Raw genomic sequence first — 20521 nt, 5'->3', positions numbered from 1 at the left:
AACAACGAGCTCATGGGAAAAGACCCGACACCTTGCCCCACATGATAAGCCCAGTAAGTGTGTTTAAGGCCAAGCTCGGTGTTTGGATTTCAAATTTAAAGAACGGGAGGCTGACACACTTTCCCAACTTGGAGAAAATGTTACAAGCCATCAAGGAAAAAAGTGCTTTTTGCCCTGAGCAGTACTGTGCTTACCTAGACCAACTCGCAGTCGAGTTCGATCAGTATTTTGGAGAGTTAAACGTCATGAAAGATATTGCTGCATTTATTTCAAATTCATTTCTGCTGATCGATATAGAACAGATGGCAGCCAGATTCCAGCAAGTATCTGGTGTGCCAAGTGATATTGAAATGGAAACAATTGATTTGAAAAATGCCATCAATCAAGGGACAGTGACTTCCGGGGGCTTGTCAGCAGGGAGAAGTTTCCTTATCTCACCACGTGTGCACTAAAAGTCAGTGCCTACTTCGGGTCAACTTATCTGTGTGAAATTGCAGTTTCACAGATGAAAATTATTAAATCTAAGTACAGGAGCTGTCTTACTAACAGACGTCTCACAGACTGTCTCAGACTGGCTGTCTGTGGTTATGACCCAAATTTCAGGGTACTAGCAGAAAATGTTCAGCCCCAGTCATCACACTGAGTGCAACAGTCAATTTTTATTCATTTATTTTTTGCATTGAAATAAAATTAAATAATGAAACTTAGAATTAGAGGTATGAAGTATTGTAATATTGAATTGAATTGAATGATCTTTATTGTCATTATACATAGGTACAATTAAAGCAATACACATCAAAGTTGCTGGTGAACACAGCAGGCCAGGCGGCATCTCTAGGAAGAGGTACAGTCAACGTTTCGGATGGAGACCCTTCGTCTCAGCCTGAAACGTCGACTGTACCTCTTCCTAGAGATGCTGCCTGGCCTGCTGTGTTCACCAGCAACTTTGATGTGTGTTGCTTGAATTTCCAGCATCTGCAGAATTCCTCGTGTAGGTACAATGAAACTCTGTTTGGCTTCCTCTCAGGCAATTAAATAAATCGGTAGATAAAAAGAAGACAGTGATAGAAAAACAGTATTAAACAGATAAGTAGCAGAAAATAAGCTGCAGCAGCTCCAGAATATCACAGTAATGCACAAAGTGCTGTTAGTGCAAGTATTTGAGTCCTTGTGTGTGCACGTGTGTGCTCACAGTTTCAGTCATTGTTCTGTGGAGTGGTGTGATGGAGGCCACTGCTCTGGGATAGAAGCTGTTCTTCGGTCTATTTGTTCTGGCTTTTAGTGTCCTGAACCTTTTGCTGGACGGCAGTGGGTCACACAGGGAGTGGCCGGGGTGTGTGGTGTCTCTGGTTATGCTGATTGCTTTCCTCCTGAGTCTGCTGGAATAGATGGTGTCCAGTCCTGGGAGCTCCCTCCTGACAATTCGCTGGGCCGCCTTCACCACGCGATGCAGGTCTTGTCGCTCAGCGGCCGTGCAGCTGACATACCACACGGTGGCGCTGCTGGTCAGGACGGTTTCAATTGTGCTTCTGGAGAAGTTCAGCAACAGTTTCTGTGGGAGTTTGGCCTGTTTCAGCTTTCTGAGGAAAAAGAGTTTTTGTTGTGCCTTTTATACAAGCAGCGAGGTGTTGGTGGTCCATGTCAGCTGTTTTGACAACATGGTTTTCCACACTTTCCACTGCCTCTCCATGTATATGGAGGGGGGTGTGTACTCTACCCTTCGATCTCCTGAAGTGAATGGTCATCTCTTTTGTTTTAGAAGTGTGAAGGACCAGGTCGTTGTCCTTACACCACTCCGTCAGATGATCCACCTCAAGCCTGTAGGCTGTTTCATCCTCGTCCGAGATCAGACCAACCACTGTGATCGTCCCCAAATTTAATTATGGAGTTGGAGGTGTAGATGGGAGTTCAGTCATGTGTGAAGAGTGTGTAGAGCATACGGCTCAGCACACAGCCCTGCGGGGTGCCTATTTTTACGATGAGGGTGTTGGAGGTGTGCTGACCAATTCTGACTTGCTGTGGTCGGTCTGTGAGAAAGTCCATGACCCATGATCACAGGGAGGAACCAAGGCCAAGAGTGTTCAGTTTGCTGACCAGTTTATGGGGGATGTCTGTGTTAAATGCAGAACTGAAGTCCACAAATATCATCCTCACATAAGTGTTTGGTTTCTCTGAGTGAGTCAGAGCAATATGAAAGAAAGACTTTGATAACGTCCCACATAGGAGATTAGTGGGCAAAATTAGGGCACATGGTATTGGGGGCAGAGTACTGACATGGATTGAAAATTGGCTGGCTGACAGAAAACAAAGAGTAGCAATTAATGGTTCCCTTTTGGAATTGCAGGCGGTGACTAGTGGGGTACCACAGGGTTCAGTGCTGGGACTGCAGCTGTTTACAATATATATTAATGATTTAGCTGAGGGAATTGAAAGTAACATTAGCAAATTTGCCGATGACACAAAGCTGGGTGGCAGTGTGAAATGTGAGGAGGATGTTATGAGAATGCAGGGTGACTTGGACAGGCTGGGTGAGTGGGCAGATGCATGGCAGATGCAGTTTAATGTGGATAAATGTGAGGTTATCCACTTTGGTGGTAAGAACAGGAAGGCAGATTATCTAAATGGAGTCAAGTTATGAAAAGGGGAAGCACAATGAGATCTAGGTGTTCTTGTACATCAGTCACTGAAAGCAAGCATGCAAGTACAGCAGGCAGTGAAGAAAGCTAATGGCATGCTGGCCTTCATAACAAGGGGAATTGAGTATAGGAGCAAAGAGGTCCTTCTGCAGCTGCACAGGGCCCTGGTGAGACCACACCTGGAGTACTGTGTGCAGTTTTGCTCTCCAAATTTGAGGAAGGACATTCTTGCTATTGAGGGAGTGCAGCATAGGTTCACAAGGTTAATTCCCGGGATGGCGGGACTGTCATATGTTGAAAGATTGGAGCGACTGGGCTTGTATACTTTGGAATTTAGAAGGCTGAGAGGGGATCTTATTGAAACATATAAGATTATTAAGGGATTGGACACGCTGGAGGCAGGAAGCATGTTCCCACTGTTGGGTGAGTCCAGAACCAGAGGCCACAGTTTAAGAATAAGGGGTAGGCCATTTAGAACGGAGTTGAGGAAAAACTTTTTCACCCAGAGAGTGGTGGATATATGGAATGCCCTGCCCCAGAAGGCTGTGGAGGCCAAGTCTCTGGATGCTTTCAAGAAAGAGATGGATAGAGCTGTTAAAGATAGTGGAATCAAAGGTTACAGGGATAAGGCAGGAACTGGATACTGATAATAGATGATCAGCCATGATCACAGTGAATGATGGTGCTGGTTCGAAGGGCCGAATGGCCTACTCCTGCACCTATTGTCTATTCTCTATTGTCGATATGGAGGGCTGTTGTGATTGCATCCTCTGTGGAGTGGTTTGCCCGGTAGGCAAACTGGTGTTTGTCCAGATCAGGTGGGATTATAGTCTTAATGTGTGAGAGCACGAGTCTCCCAAAGCACTTCATGTCTATGGGTGTCAGCGCTACAGGACGATAGTCGTTCAGGCACTTCACAGCTGATTTGTTGGGCACTGGGATGTTGCTGGAGGTTTTCAGGCATGTTGGAGCAACAGCTTGTTGCAGTGAGACGTTAAATATACTTGTAAACACCTCAGCAAACTGGTCGGCACACGCTTTCAGTACCCGGCCGGGCACTCCGTCTGGGCCAGCTGCCTGACTCGCATTCACTGTCCTCAGGCTGGATCTCACCTGATGTTGCTTAAGGACCCGTGTGGACTCATCTTCAGGTGGGTGGATGAGTGGAGCAGCCTCCTCCCTCTGGGTGAAGAACTCGTTCAGGACATCAGGCAGTGTGGCGTCGTCATCTGGCAGCAGATTATTGGTTTTGTAGTCTGTCAGCGCCTTGATGCCTTTCCACACACTGCGGGGGTTGTTGTTATCAAACTGACTTTCCATGCGCAGTTTGTATTTGTGCTTTGCATCCCTGATGCCCCTGTGGAGATTCCCCCGTGCTTCACTGTGGGCTTGTTTGTCTCCTGACCTGAAGGCAGCATCGTGCTCCCTGAGTAGTCCCTCACATCACTGTGAATCCATGGCTTCTGATTCGCAAACACCTGAACTGTCTCTTGTGTTATTCCGTTTTCTGTGCAAAACTTAATATTCTTAAAGAAAGACAGCTATGGCCTGTTTTATACGCTAGTTACAGTGTTTTCTTGGTTGAATTAATTTGACAATTTGACAAAAGCATTTTATGTAATTCAAACACAATTAGCCCAAATGAAAGGACTCAAGTTGGAAGTACAATCTGAGCTGTTTTTTCTCTGAATGATTTAGTAGGTCGATCTTGTCTTTAAGTAAGGCCGAGGTAGGGGATCTTGGTCTTAAAAAGGTTGGCGACCACTACTCTACATTCATCAGTGTGTTTGGTTACAATCTCAAAGAATTCAATCATGTTCATAAGGCACGATCTGCCCTAGACAGAGCCATGCTGACTATCCGATATCAGATTATGCTCCAAATGCTCATAAATCCTGCCTCTCAGGAGCTTCTCCAGCAACTTGCCCTCCACTGAAGTAAGAACCACTGGTCTGTAACTTCCTGGCTTATCTCTACTCCCTTTCTTGAAAAGGAAACAATGTCTTCTAATCCTCTGGTACTTTTCCTCTCCCTATTGATGTGCAAAGATCATCGCCAGAGGCTCAGCAATTTCCTCCCTCACTTCCCACAGTAGCCTGGGGTATATCTCCAGTTGATACCCCCAAATTGAGTTGAAATTGGTAAAATTGTGACGCCAGAGCTCACATTCAGCGGAGATCATATAGAAACATGTAAAATTATGAAATGAATAGATAAGATAGAGGCAGGAAACTAGAGGACATTGCCTCAAGATTTGGGGGAAATTGGGATGGAGGTGAGGAGGAACTGCTTTACTTGGAGAGTGGTGAATCTGTAGATTTCTCTGCCCAATGAAGGAGTGGAGGCTACCTCAGTAAATATATTTGAGAAAAGGTTGGATAGGATTTGGCACAGTAGTGGGGTTAAGGGTTATGGGGAAAAGGCAGGTCGGTGGAGATGAGTCCATGGTCAGATCAGCCATGATCTTATTCAATGGCAGATCAGGCTCAAAGGGCCAGATGGCCGACTCCTGCTTCTATTTCTTATGTTCTCACCACAGACTGAAATCTCTCCTGAAATATTGTCCTTCACCCATTGATGTCTTTTGCAAATATTTTCACAGGTTTGAAATGGCAGAACACTTGTGTACGGAAATCTCAAACACAACAAAACATCAGTTTTGCTGACTCTGTCTGGATATTTAAGGAGCGACCAAATATTTTCTTTGCAACGCCAACACATCTGTTGTCGATCCTTGGAGATGAAGAAGTATCTCATCCCAGCTGGTAATTTATTCTGTCTCTGAAATGAAGTTTTCTGTTTTTACTCTGTGAAATTCACTGGAACCAGGAGCTGAGAACGCACCAGCATTTGTTCACTGGAGATCAGTTCTTCAACTGCATTGATCGTACAAGGCATTCAAACATCTGACTTTCTGAATTGCCAGAGAATTGTTCGCAGTGAGATATCATTCTTCTTCTCTCAGTGTGGGAAGAGATTCACTCACAGGCTACCCACAGACTCGCCAGTGAGTTCACAGTGTGGAGAGGCCATTCACCCGCTCTGTGTGAGGGAGGGGAACCACTCAGTCATCTAGTCTGAAGATACATCAGCAAGTTCACACCATAGTGAGATGCTCCACCTGTTCTGCAAGCGGAAGCCATTCTGTTATTGATGCTAAAGGTATATCAGAAAATTCACCAGTGAGAGGACATTGACCACGCCACAGTGACACCAGCGAGTTCACACCGGGGAGAAGCCATTCGCCTGCTCTGAATGTGGGAATGGGTTCACTCAATCATCTCAACTGAATGAACACCAGCTCGTTCACACTGAAAAGATGCCATTCACCTGCTCAGACTGTGGGAAAGGATTCATTTGGCATTCTCATCTACTGACACACCAGTTAGATCACACTGGGGAGAAACCATTCATCTGCTCTGAATGTGGGAAGGGATTCACCCATTCAGCTCAAATGAAGGAACATCAGCGAGTCCACACTGGGGAATGGCCATTCACCTGCTCTGAATGTGGGAAGGGATTCACTTGGCAATCTGAACTGATTGAACATCAGCGAATTCACACTGGGGAGAAACCGTTCATCTGCTCTGAATGTGGGAAGGGATTCGCCTGGTTATCTAATCTGAAGCAACATCAGAAACTTCACACTCGGGAGAGGCCATTCAAATGCTCTGAATGTGGGAAGGGTTTTGCTCGGTCATTTCAACTGAAGGTACACCAGCGAGTTCACACTGGGGAGAAACCTTTCAGCTGCTCTGAATGTGGAAAGGGATTCACTGAGTCATCCAAACTTGTGAGCCACTACCGAATTCACACTAGGGAGAAACTGTTCACCTGCTCAGATTGTGGGAAGGAATTCACTCGGTCATCTGAGTTTAAAATACATCAGCGAATTCACACTGGGGGATGCCACTGACCTGTTCCGAATGTGGGCAAGGATTCACTCAGACATCTCAATTAAGACTAGAAGATATAGGAGCAGAAGTCAGCCATTCGGCCTTTCGAGGCTGTTCCACCTTTCAATCATGGGCTGATCCGATTCTCCAGTCATCCCCACTCCCCTGCCTTCTTCCCAAACCCTTTGATGGCCTGGCTAATCAAGAACCCATCTCTCTCTGCCTTAAATGCACCGAATGACTTGGCCTCCACAGTTGCTTATGGCAATAAATTCCACAAATTTACCACCCTCTGAGTAAAGTAATTTCTCCTCATCTCTGTTCTAAATGGATGTCCTTTGATCCTGAAGTTGTGCGCTCTTGTCATAGACTCCCCTACCATGGGGAATAACTTTCCCATATCTACTCTGTTCAGAGCTTTTAACATTCAGAATGTTTCAATGAGATTCCCACCCGCCCCGACCCCCACCATTCTCCTGAACTCCAGGGAATACAGCCCTTAGAGAAGACAGATGCTTCTCGTATGGTAACCCTTTCATTCCTGGAGTCATTCTTGTGAATCTTCTCTGAACCCTCGCCAATGTCAGTATATCCATTCTAAAATAAGGAGCTCACTGCTCCCAATACTCCAAGTGTGGTCTCATGAGAGCCTTATAGAGCCTCAACATCACATCCCTGCTCTTATATTCTGTACCTCGAGAAATGAATGCCAACATTGCATTCGCCTTCTTCACCACCGACTCAGCCTGGAGGTTAACCTTTAGGGTATCCTGCACAAGGACTTCCAAGTTCCTTTCCAGCTCTGCATTTTGAATTCTCTCCCAATCTAAATAATCATCTGCCTGTTTATTTCTTTCACCAATATGCACGACCATACACTTTCCAACATTGTATTTCATTAACTACTTCTTGGCCCATTCCCTGAAACTATCTAAATCTCTCTGCCAGCACTCTGTTTCCTCAGCACTACCCGCTCCTCCACCTATCTTTGTATCGTCGGCAAATTTTTCCACAAATCCATTAATCCAACAGTCCAAGTCATTGACATACATCATAAAAAGCAGTGGTCTCAACATCGACCACAGTGGAACTCCATTGGTAACCGGCACCAGCCAGAATAGGATCCCTTTATTCCCACTCTGTTTTCTGTTGATCAGCCAATGCTCCAACCATGGTAGTAAATTCCCTCTAATTCCATGAGATTTATCTTGCTAAGCAGCCTCATGTGCAGCACCTTTCAAAGGCCCCTGAAAATCCAAGTATACCACATCTACTACATCTCCTTTGTCCACCCAACTTGTAATTTCCGCAAAGAATTGCAGTAGGTTAGTAAGGCAGGATTTTCCTTTCAGGAAACCACGCAGGCTTTGGCCTATCCTGTCATGTGCCTCCCAGTACTCCGTAATCTCATCCGTAACAATTGATTCCAGCAACTGCCCAACCACTGAAGTCAGGCTTTCAGGTCTGTAGTTTCTTTTCTGCTGCCTCCCGCCCTTCTTAAATAGCGGAGTAACATTTGTAATTTTCCAGTCATCAGGTACTATGCCAGAATCTATCGATTCTTGAAAGATCTTTAGTAATCCCTACGAAATCTCTGCAGCTATTTCCTTCAGAACCCGAAGGTGCATTCCATCAGGTCCAGGAGATTTATCCACCCTCAGACCTTTAACCTTCCTGAGCACCTTCTCAGTTGTAACTTTCACTGCATGTGCTTCACTTTCCTGACACTCTTGAATGTCCGATATTCAGTACTGCAGATGTCTTCCACCGTGAAGAATCATGCAAAATACGCATTCAGTTCCTCTGCCATCTCTGTGCCTCCCATCACAATATCTCCCGTGTCATTTTCTATTGGTCGTATATCTATTCTCAACTCTCTTTTACCCAGTGGCAGCCATCCTTTAGCCAAGTTTCAGGTTTGGCCACAATGTCATATTGCCAATCTAGCTGAGTTTCAAGACCATCCACTTTATTTCTTATGCTGCGAGCATTCAAATACAGCTCTGTGTGGTGCCCCCTCTCCAAACCTGTCATGCTACGTTTTGGAGGACAGGAACCCCCGAACTTGCCGGAAAGTCTGAGGAATGGAAATGAAACTTAACTGAGAAGATGTTGGGACATGAAAATGCATTTTGGACTGATGAGGCTGATGTTTGTTACTCCAGGATAACTTACAACACTATTGGAGCGACCAAGGATACCCCTTTCTGAGAGAGGTCTCGCCGGTCATCCGGTATTGAATGAACTCCGCACGTATACACAGGGGAGAAACTGTACAACTGCTCAGACTGCGGGAAGGAATTCACTCAGTCATCTCAACTGAATGAACATCAGCGAGTTCACACTGAGTAGAAGCCGTTCACCTGTTCCAACTGGGAATGAATTCACACTTTCATCTCGCCTGACTACACACCAGACTGTTTTCAGCAGTGAGAGGACGTTGTCCTGCTCAGACTGTGGGAAGGCATTCACACACTCATCCACACTGCAGAGACAGTGGCGGGTTCACACTGTGGTGAGGGTGGTCACCTGCTCTGAATGTGAGATGGGTTTCAATCAGTCATTCATCCTTGTGTCACCCTGCCGGACTTTGACCCATCGTTAATCGGAGAGATCAGAAGCTTGAGAGGACGGAATTCACTCAAGTTCGCCAATTGAGCATTAAAGGCAGTGGTTTCAGGGCAGGTTATTTTTGAGCTTTCACCAGTGGCCAGTCAACAGTCAGGATTGATTATCAAGAAGATGCCAACGTTAGGCAGCAGCAAATGGAGTGGCCGATGCTGGACTGGACAGAGTTGGAGTGGAGACTTTGAGGCTTTCCCTCTTTGAGGGTTCAGTCAGGACAGCCTTCGCACAGAGAAGGCAACGTTATGCTGCAGGTGGAAGTGTTTTTGCCCCCTTCCTCACATTTGCTCAGTTAGAACAGTCGAGATGCCAGGCAGGATGGTGGAAAGCTCCTCTTGCGGGATGTGGGAAGGCAGGAGACCCTCCTGTGTCCTTGATAACTACACCTGTGAGAAGGGCATCCAGCTTCAGCTCCGAATAATCCACATTAAGGAGTGGGAGCTGGAACCGGATGAACTCCAGATCATTCGGGAGGCTGGAGGGGTGATAGGTCGGACATATAGAGAGGTAGTTGTAACCAGGCCGTACGCCACAGGAAACTGAGTGACAGTCGCAAAGTGGAAAGTGAGCAGGGGGGGAACAGCAAGTGCAGTGTACCCCTGTGTCCACCCCCTGAACAACACATATATCACTTTGGTCACAGTTAGAGACGGTGGGATAACCTGGCAAAGGAAGGTCACAGCAGGAGGGTCTCTGGCGCTTAGTCTGGCTCTGAAACTGAGAAGGGGAGGGTGAAGAAGAGGCGAGCTGTGGTAATTGGTGAATCATTAGCTAAGGGAACGTACTGGATGTTCTGTGGGTGAGAATGAGATTCCAGGATGGTATGTAGCTTCCTGTGTGCTCCAGGTCTGGGTTATCTCCGGCCGAGCACTCAGCTTTGCTCAGGAGGGTGAACAGTGAAGGTCGTGATCCATGTGGGTACCAATGATATGGGCTGGTAGAGTAACAAGGTTCTGCAAAGGGAGTTCAGTGAGTGAGGTGCTAAGTTAAAGGGCAGCTCGTCCAGGGCTGTGACCACAGGTCTGTCATCTGTGCCACATGCCAAGAATAGGAAGATTATACAGTTTAACTTGTGTGTAAGGATTTGGTGCAGGAGGGAGGGCATAATGTTATTGGATCATTTGAGCCCGCAAGGATTACTGTATGTACAGGAGTGTGAGTGCATTGGGGGAGAGGGGACATCGTTACTGGAGGGTGAAGTGGGCAGACAGGTCTCTCTCTCTCTCACACACACACACACACAAACAAACATGCAGTGGAGTGTGAGGGAGGGGAGTGAGAAGGGATAAGGGGAATGAGGAGGATGGTGTTAGGGCTCATTCACAAAGTCTCAGACTCAACCAACCGTCCCCCTCTGGAATTGGTCCCATTCCCTACCCCAGGCTGGGGCTGGGCATTGATTTGCCTTGCCAACAAGAAAATGAATTGTTTGATAGCATCTGGTTAACACATTTTGATAAAAAATTTATGTTGAACTTGAACTTTTAAATGTAAAACATGTTTGTAAAACATGTACTGATGAGAAATGGTCTCAGTGAAGGTCCGAATTGGTACATTATTGGCAGTGTCTGTGGGTGGAGGTTAGGAACACGAAAGGGTCAATAACTTTACAGGGTATTTTTTATAAGCCACCCAATAGTAACAGGGATATCGAGGGTCAGATAAGGAAACAGATGCTGGCAAGGTGTAATAATAACAGCGTTGTCATGATGGGAGATTTTAATTCCCAAATATCGATTGGCATCTCCCTGGAGCAAGGGGTTTAGATGGGATGTTAGGTCTGAGCAGGAAGGTTTCTTGACACAATTTGTAGATAAGCCTACAAGAGGAGAGGCTGTACTTGATCTGGTATTGGGAAAAGAACCTGGTCAGGTGTCAGATCTCAGTGGGAGAGCATTTTGGAGATAATGATTTTAGATTTCGATTTCGATTTCGATTATGGGGACACGGAGTCCTCTTTCATTGTCATTTAGTAATGCATGCATTAAGAAATGATACAATGTTTTTTCAGAATGATATCACAGAAACACATGACAAACCGACTGAAAAACTGACAAAAACTATATAATTATAACATATATTTACAACAGTGCAAAGCAATATCGTAATTTGATAAGGACAGACCATGGGCACGGTAAAAAATCTCAAGGTCTCTCGGAAGTCCCATCATCTCACGCAGACGGTGAACCTCCAGTGTCGCAAACTTGCCGATGCAGCATCCCGGAAGCATCCGACCACAGTCCAACTCCGAGTCCATCCAAAGCTCCGAGCCTCCGACCAGCTCTCCGACACCGAGCACCGAGCACCATCTCTGCCGAGCGCTTCGACCCCCGTCCCCGGCAACAGGCAATAGGCAAAGCCGAGGATGTGGGGCCTTCCCCTCTGGAGATTCTCGATCGCACAGTAGCAGCGGCAGTGAAGCGGGCATTTCAGAAGTTTCTCCAGGTGTTCCTCGGTGCTTCTTCACGTCTGTCTCCATCAAATCAGGGTTGTGCACGGCCCCCCTAGTTAACACTGATGATAATTCTATCTCCTTTACATTGGAGAGAGATAGGAACAGAGAAGTTAGAGAAGCGTTTAATTGGAGTAAGGAGAATTATGAGGCTATTAGGCAGGAAATTGGAAGCTTAAATTGGAAACTGATGTTCTTAGGGAAAAGTACAGAAGAAATGCGGCAAATGTTCAGGGGATATTTGTGTGGGATTCTGCATGGGAACGTTCCAATGAGACAAGAAGTTATGATAGGGTACAGGAACCGTGGTGTACAAAGGCTGTAATTAATCTAGTCAAGAAGAAAGAAAAAAGCTTACAAAAGGTTCAGAGAGCTAGGTAATGTTAGAGATCGAGAAGATTATAAGGCTAATAGGAAGGAGTTTAAGAAGGAAATTAGGAGAGCCAGAAGGGACCATGAGAAGGCCTTGGCGGGCAGGATTATGGAAAACCCCAAGGTACCCCAAGTATGTGAAGAGCAAGAGGATAAGATGTTAAAGATTAGGACCTATCATGTGTGACAGTGGGAAAGTGTGTATAGAACCAGAGGAAATAGCGGAAGTACTTAATGAATATTTTGCTTCAGTATTCACTATGGAAAAGGATCTTGGTGACTGTATTGATGACTTTCAGCAGACTGAAAAGCTTGAGCATGTAGATATTAAGAAAGAGGATGTGCTGGAGCTTTTGGAAAGCATCAAGTTGGATAAGTCGCCGGGACCGGATGAGATGTACCCCAGGCTACTGTGGGAGGCGAGGGAGGAGATTGCTGAGCCTCTGGCGATGATCTTTGCATCATCAATGGGGACGGGAGAGGTTCAGGAGGATTGGAGGGTTGCGGATGTTGTTCCTTTATTCAAGAAACGGAGTAGAGATAGCCCAGGAAATTACAGAACAGTGAGTCTTACCTCAGTGGTTGGTAAGTTGATGGAGAAGATCCTGAGAGGCAGGATTTATGAACATTTGGAGAGGTATAATATTGCTAGGAATAGTCAGCATGGTTTTGTCAAGGGCAGGTCGTGCCTTACGAGCCTGATTGAATTTTTTGAGGATGTGACTGATCACATTGATGAAGGAAGAGCAGTAGATGTAGTGTATATGGATTTCAGCAAGGCATTTGATGAGGTATCCCATTCAAGGCTTATTGAGAAAGTAAGGAAACAATGGATCCAAGGGGACATTGCTTTGTGGATCCAGAACTAGCTTGCCCACAGAAGGCAAAAAGTGGCTGTAGACGGGTCATAATCTGCATGAAGCTCGGTCACGAGTGGTGTGCCTCAGGGATCTGTTCTGAGACCCTTACTCTTCGTGATTTTTATAAATGACCAAATGAGGATGTGGAGGGATGGGTTAGAAAGTTTGTTGATGACACAAAGGTTGGAGGTGTTGTGGATAGTGTGGAGGGCTGTCAGAGGTTACAGCGGGACATTGATAGGATGCAAAACTGGGCTGAGAAATGGCAGATGGAGTTCAACCCAGATAAGTGTAAAGTGGTTCATTTTGGTAGGTCAAATATGATGGCAGAATATAGTATTAATGGTAAGACTCTTGGCAGTGTGGAGGATGAGAGGGATCTCGGGGTCCGAGTCCACAGGACGCTCAAAGCAGCTGCGCAGGTTGACTCTCTGGTTAAGAAGGCGTACGGTGTATTGGCCTTCATCAATCGTGGAATTGAATTTAGGAGCCGAGAGGTAATGTTGCAGCTATATAGGACCCTGGTCAGACCCCACTTGAGTACTCTACTCAGTTCTGGTCGCCTCACTACTGGAAGGATATGGAAGCCATAGAAAGGGTACAGAGGAGATTTACAAAGATGTTGCCTGGATTGGAGAGCATACCTAATGAGAATAGGTTGAGTGAACTCGGCCTTATCACCTTGGAGCGACGGAAGATGAGAGGTGACCTGATAGAGGTATATAAGATGATTAGAGGCATTGATCATGTGGATAGTCAGAGGCTTTTTCCCCCGGCTGAAATGGTTGCCACAAGAGTGCGCATGCGCCGCTCGTGCATGTAGCGTGGTACAGCCGTTCCGATCTATTCTTACTTTCTTCTTCTTACTTTTTAATTTACGGTATTTTTTGTATTTTCTTTTTCTCATGGTAACACGTCGAAGCTGCACCCTCTCTAACATGCTGGTAGAGAGAGTTTTATCTGTTTTTTTTTAAAGAGCTGGAAATAGATACATCCCGACACGCGGGACAGAAGCAAGGGACCAGCTAATGCCGGCGGCTTTAGCGAGCAGCGCAGAGGACACCCCTGCTGAAATCTGGAAGAAAACACACAGAGGATGCAGAGGGGGATCACAAAGCCGAGGAAAGATGACCGGGTCGAAACAACAGAGACCTTTGGAGAAGAGGAGTCTGGTGGGTAATACTGTTCCGGCTGATCGGAAGTGCACCGCGAGTGGTAAGCGTGAAGGAGTTGAGTGCTTACTGATCTGGTTAACAACAGGTGGTGCAATCCGGGTCATTTACGATCGAGGAACGTGTTTGCAGACTGGATATTGAACTTTTTACTGTTGGACTTTGGCCACATTCCACTGTGATGCAGCACTGGCGGCACGGGAGGTCGTTCCTGCCTGTGGCCATCGAACGTGCAGCTCCTCCCGTGGAGGGTCAGACACCCTGAGCCAATAGACTGGTCCTGGACTTAGTTTCCATCTGGCATAGTTTGCATTTTGTTGTTTGATTGTTTGTGGTTTTTGTATTGCTATATTTACGCTCTATTCTTGGTTGGTGCTGCTGTAACGAAACCAAATTTCCCTCGGGATTAATAAAGTATATCTATCTATCTATCTATCTACCTATCTATCTATCTATCTGTTCAGGACACGGGTTTAAGGTGCTGGGGAGTAGGTACAGAGGAGATGTCAGGGGTAATTTTTTTACGCAGAGAGTGGTGAGTGCGTGGAATGGGCTGCCGGCAACGGTGGTAGAGGTGGATACAACAGGGTCTTTTAAGAGACTTTTGGATAGGTACATGGAGTTTAGGAAAATAGAGGGCCCTTGGTAAGCCTCGTAATTTCTAATGTAGGGACATTTTGGGCACAACTTTGTGGGAGAAGGGCCTGTATTGTGCTGTAGGGATTCTATGTTTCTATTATTATAGCTCAAATATTTTATTTTTCGCAAAGTCTGCACACTTCCAAGTGAGTTTTTAAATGAAGTTTCCGTCACGAAGTTTCCACTCGGGATCAAATGCGCATGCGTAGTGGTCTGAGCTAATCCCGGATATCGCGCATGCGCTCAGTAGACGAGAGGCTCAGGGGGATCGGCCGCAGGTAGGAGGAGGTTCCGGGTGGGAAATTAGTTACCGGTCTTCGAACCGCGACTGAATTACAATTACTTTGAGCTTCGGCCACACTGGTTCTACACCCCGCGGCAGCCCCGGTGCTTTTCCTCTTTCTCAGCCCCACAATCTGTACTCGGGCCCCAGGGACCTTTCGTCTGATGAGCGCTGGAGCCGCAGCCAGCCCTGCGGCGCATGCGCATCACTGGATCCTTGTACAGCGAGTAGACAGGTTTCTGGTTCCTCCGGCATTCTGGGTAAAGAGGCAGCCATGGGTGAAGTTGCCAGCCTTGTCCCCGTACAGGCGGAGGAAATGGTGTGGGTGGATGTATCTCCCAACTACTGCCGAGCTCCAGCTATTTAAATCCGAGGATTAAGAACTCAGAACAAAAACATAATTCAAGTTAATCTCGGATGAATAGTCTACCTTCCAGTCAGTGAAAATGTCATTTAGTGCTGAATTGGGGAAAAAAAAACACACTCCGTCAGCTTTTGTTTTCCCCGGGTAAATAAGCATACGAAACACGTTTGTCCTCGATGACAAGTGAGTTGTGGCTTTCACCTCACAAGAGTGTCACACTCGAATAACTGCTGCCCTCCCCTTCATATTCATTGGCATTGCCATCGATGAGTTCATGACTGTCAATCAGCTCGGGAGAGGGGATCCGAGGAATTAGAAAATCTCCAGAAGCAGACGTGTAGTAACAAAGGCTCTTTGTAGTGTTGTGGAACATGACCAGAACTTGAAATAATACCAAAGGACAGAGACAAATTGAGCCAAGTCACAGGTTAATTGAGGGCAGAAATAGCCCATTCTCATCCAGACAGGAATACAATCAGAGAATTTTCTGGTCAGTTAGGATGCCTGATCCTAGCCCAGTTAGAAGATGAGGAATACATAGAAATCTACAGTACATTACTAACCCTTCGGCTTCAACTTGAGATGAACTTTCCAACATTGTGATGCTGGACCTCATGACAGACTAAAATCTCAACTGAAATATTGTCCTTCACCCACTGATATCTTTTGCAAATATTTTTACAGGTTTAAAGTTCCAGAACACTTGTGCACAGGAATCTCAAACACAGCAGCACGTCAGTTTTGCTGTCTCTGAATGGATGTTTAAGGAGTGAGCAAATATTGTCTTTGCAACAACAACACATCTGTTGTCAATCCTTGGAGATGAAGAAGTATCTCATCCAAACTGGAAATGTATTTTGTGTCTGAAATGAAGTTTTCTGTTGTAACTCAGTGTTATCTACTGGAACCGGGAGCTGAGAACACACCAGCATTTGTTCACTGGAGATCAGTTCTTCAACTGCGTTGATTCTACAAGCGATTCAAATGTCTGACTTTCACCTGTTCTATGTGTAGGAGGGGAACTGCTCAGTCATCCAGCCTGAAGATAGATGAGCAATTTCACACCATAGTGAGATGCTCCACCTGTTCTGACTGTGGGAAGTAATTCATTCTGTCATTGATGCGAAAGATATATCCAAAAATTCAGCACTCAGAAGATATTGACCTGCTGTGAGTGTGGGAAGGCATTTACACACTCAAACATACCACAGTGACACCAGCAAGTTTACAGCATGGAAAAGTCATTTACCAGCTCTGAATGTGGGAAAGGATTCACTCAGTCATCTCAACTGAACGAACACCAGCGGGTTCACACTGATAAGATGCCGTTCACCTGCACAGACTGCGGGAAGGGATTCACTCACTCATCCACACTTCAGAGGCACCAGCGAGTTCACACTGGGGAGAGGCCATTCACTTGCTCAGACTGTGGGAAAGGATTCACTCAGTCATCTCACCTACTGACACATCAGTTAGTTCACACCTGGGACAGACCATTCACGTGTTCTGAATGTGGAAAGGGATTCACTCGGTCAAATCACCTGCTAACTCACCAGTTAGTTCACACGGGGGAGTGGCCACTCAGCTGTTCTGAATGTGGGAAGGGATTCACTCAGTCATCCACCCTTGTGAAGCACTTCAGACTTCACACTGGTGAGAGGCCATTCACCTGCTCAGACTGTGGGAAGGGATTCACTCATCCAGCTCAACTAAAAGAACATCAGTTAGTTCACACTGAAGAGTGGCCACTCACCTGCTCAGACTGTGGGAGGGGATTCACTCGACCATCTCACCTACTGAGACACCAGTTAGTTCACGCTGGGCAGAGGCCTTTCACATGCTCTGAATGTGGGAAGAGATTCACTCGGTTATCTCAGCTGAAGGAACATCAGTTTGTTCACACTGGGCATAGGCCATTCATCTGCTCTAAATGTGGGAAGGGATTTGCTCGGTCATTTCAACTGAAGGTACATCAGCGAGTTCACACCGGAGAGAAACCGTTCTGCTGCTCTGAATGTGGGAAGAGATTCACTCAGTCATCCACACTTGTGAAGCACTGTCGAATTCACACTGGGGAGAAGCCATTCACCTGCTCAGACTGTGGGAAGGGATTCACTCAGTCAGTTCAACTAAAGAAACATCAGTTTGTCCACACTGGGGAGAAACCATTCACCTGCTCTGTTTGTGGGAAGGGATTCACATGGTCATCTGACTTGAAAGTTCACCAGCGAATTCACTCTGGGGAGAAGCCATACACCTGCTCAGATTGTGGGAAAGAATTCAAACGGTCATCTGACTTAAAAGTACATCAACTCGTTCACACTGGAGAGAAACCATTCATCTGCTCAAATTGTGGAAAAGAATTTGCACGGTCATCGGACTTGAAAGTGCATCAACGACTTCATACTGGGGAGAAGCTATTCACCTGCTCCGAACGTGGGAAGAGATTCACTCGATCTTCTCACCTACTGACACACCAATTAGTTCACACTGGGGAGAAACCATTCACCTGCTCAGTCTGTGGGAAGGAATTCATTCAGTCATCTGACTTCAAAGTGCATCAGCGAGTTCACACTGGGGAGAAGCCGTTCACCTGCTCTGAATGTGGGAAAGGATTCACTCGGTCTTCGCAATTGAAGGAACATCAGCGAATTCACACTGGGGAGAAACCTTTCAACTGCTCAGACTGTGGGAAGGAATTCAGTCGGTCATCTCAACTGAATGAACATCAACGAGTTCACACTGGGGAGAGGCCTTTCACCTGCTCTGAATGTGGGAAGGCATTCACTCGATCCACTCAGTTACTGACACACCAGTTCATTCACACTGGGGAGAGGCCGTTCACCTGCTCAGACTGTGGGAAGACATTCACTCAGTCATCCATGCTACAGACACACCAGAGAGTTCACACTGGGGAGAGGCCATTCACCTGCTCTGAATGTGGGAAGGGATTCACTCAGTCATCTCACCTACTGACACATCAGTCAGTTCACACATGGGACAGGCCATTCACTTGCTCTGAATGTGGGAAGGGATTCACTCGGTCCACTCACCTACTGTCACATCAGTTAGTTCACACTGGGGAGAGGCCGTTCACCTGCTCAGACTGTGGGAAGGGATTCACTCAGTCATCTCAATTGAAAAAAACATCAGCTCGTTCACATTGGGGAGAAACTGTTCACCTTCCTCAGATTGTCGGAAGAGATTCACTCAGACATCTCACCTAACGACACACCAGACTGTTTTCAGGAGTGAGAGGACGTTGAGCTGCTCAGACTGTGGGAAGGCATTCACACACTTACCCACTCTGAAGGGACAGTGGCGGGTTCACACTGTGGTGAGGGTGGTCACCTGCTCTGAATGTGGGATGGGTTTCAATCAGTCATTCACTCTTGTGTCACCCTACCGAGCTTTGACCCATCGTTAATCGGAGAGATCAGAAGCTTGAGAGGACGGAATTCACTCAGGTTTGACAATTGAGTGTTAATAGCAGTGGCTCAGGACAGTATTTATTAAAGCTTTGAGCAGTGGCCAATCAGTGTACAGGATTTATTTTCAAAAATAACTTAATGTTAGGCAGGAGCAAGAGGAGTGGCCAGTGTTGGAGCGGCCCATGTTGGAGTGGACAAAGTTGGAGCAGCCCATGCTGGAGTGGACAATGTTGGAGCGGAGACTTTGAGGTTTCAGTGAGGAGAAGGCAAAATTATGACGGAGGTAGAACTTTCTTTTTGCCCCCTTCTTTACATTTGCTCAGTTAGAACAGCCAAGATGCCAGGCAGGATAGTGGAAAGCTCCTCTGGCGGGATGTGGGAAGGCAGGAGACCCCCCCTGTGTCCCTGATAACTACCCCTGTGAGAAGGGCATCTGGCTTCAGCTCTGAACGATCCACATTGAGGAGTTGGAGCTGGAACTGGATGAACCCCAGATCATTTGGGAGGCTGAAGGGGTGATTGGTCGGACATATAGAGAGGTAGTCGCACCAAAGGTGACAGCACAAGAAACTGGGTGACAGGAAGGAGAAAGGGGTTAAACAGTGAGTGCAGTGCACCCCTGTGGCCATCCCTCTGAACAACACATATATCACCTTAGATACTGTTGGGATGGGGGGATGACCTCACAAAGGGAAGTCACAGCTACAGGGTCTCTGGCGCTTGGTTCTGCAAAGGAAGTTCAGTTAGTGAGGTGCTAAGTAAAGAGACAACTCATCCAGGGCTGTGGTCTCAGGACTGCCATCTGTGCCATGTGCCAGGAATAGGAAGGATAAACTGTTTGACACGTGGCTAAGGAGTTGGTGCAGCAGGGAGGACGTAACATTTTTGGATTATTTGAGCCCACAGGGATTGCAGTGTGCACAGGCGTGTGAGTGCGTTGGGGAGAGGGGACATCGTTGGTGGAGAGTGAGTGGGCAGGCATGTCTGTCTGTCTTTCTCTCACTCTCTCTATCTCTCTCACACACACACATGCAGTGGAGTGTGAGATAAGGGGAGTGAGAAAGGAAAAGCGAAATGAGCAGTTTGGAGTTAGGGCTCCTTCACAAAGTCCCAGACTCACCCAGCCCTCCCCCTCTGGAATTGATCCCATTCCCTTCCCCAGGCTGGGGGTGGGCATTGAGTTACCTTGTAAACATTTCGTGAATTGTTCAATAGCATCTGGTTCACATACTTTGATAATAAATTTACGTTGAACTTGAAGATTTAAACGTATTTTTCATAAAACATGTACTGATGAGAAATGATCTCAGTGAAGGTCCGAGAGTGGAAAATGAACCGGTGTTCAGACCCACTGCTCCGTGCCAGACAAAACCCCTGTCTGAGTCTGTCCCGTCTGTCTGTGCTTGAGTCACCTCCCTCTAAAGTTTCCTTATTCTGCAGCTGTCCCAGGTGTCTTTTATGGTCTTCTCAACCCCATTCTCCTGCCTTTACTAATCAAGCACCGGTCAATGTATGTTTTAACTAAACAGGATGACTTGGGCTCTGAGCTGTCCGTGGCAATGAATTTCACAGGTCCGTTACCTCCCTTAATGCACGATCTCTGGTATTTGACATTGTGACCCAGAAGATTAAAAATGTCAGCTATCTATTCTATCGAGATCTTTCGTAATCTTATCAAGTTCTATCAGGTCACCCTGAGCCTCCTCCACTCCAGAGAAAACAGCCTAATTTTGTCCGAATTCCCCTTACACGGAAGGAGGAGGAGGAGGAGAAGATGACGGCGCGACGCAG

General features: G+C 46.5%; 1 protein-coding gene across 1 annotated transcript; it reads left to right on the top strand.

Moving 5' to 3' along the window:
- The first annotated feature begins 5241 nt into the window (after positions 1–5241).
- On the top strand, positions 5242–18526 carry LOC140185034 (uncharacterized). Its single transcript, XM_072238258.1, has 3 exons — positions 5242–6429; positions 16580–17018; positions 17271–18526. Exons 1-3 carry the CDS (start codon positions 5956–5958, stop codon positions 18524–18526), a joined length of 2169 nt encoding a protein of 722 aa, XP_072094359.1. The 5' UTR covers positions 5242–5955.
- The last annotated feature ends 1995 nt before the right edge of the window (positions 18527–20521 follow it).

Source organism: Mobula birostris, chromosome 20 (assembly GCF_030028105.1).
Source record: "Mobula birostris isolate sMobBir1 chromosome 20, sMobBir1.hap1, whole genome shotgun sequence".
Taxonomy (NCBI): domain Eukaryota; kingdom Metazoa; phylum Chordata; class Chondrichthyes; order Myliobatiformes; family Myliobatidae; genus Mobula; species Mobula birostris.
The sequence above is the reverse complement of the archived record's forward strand: the minus strand, read 5'-3'. Positions and strand labels throughout refer to the sequence as shown.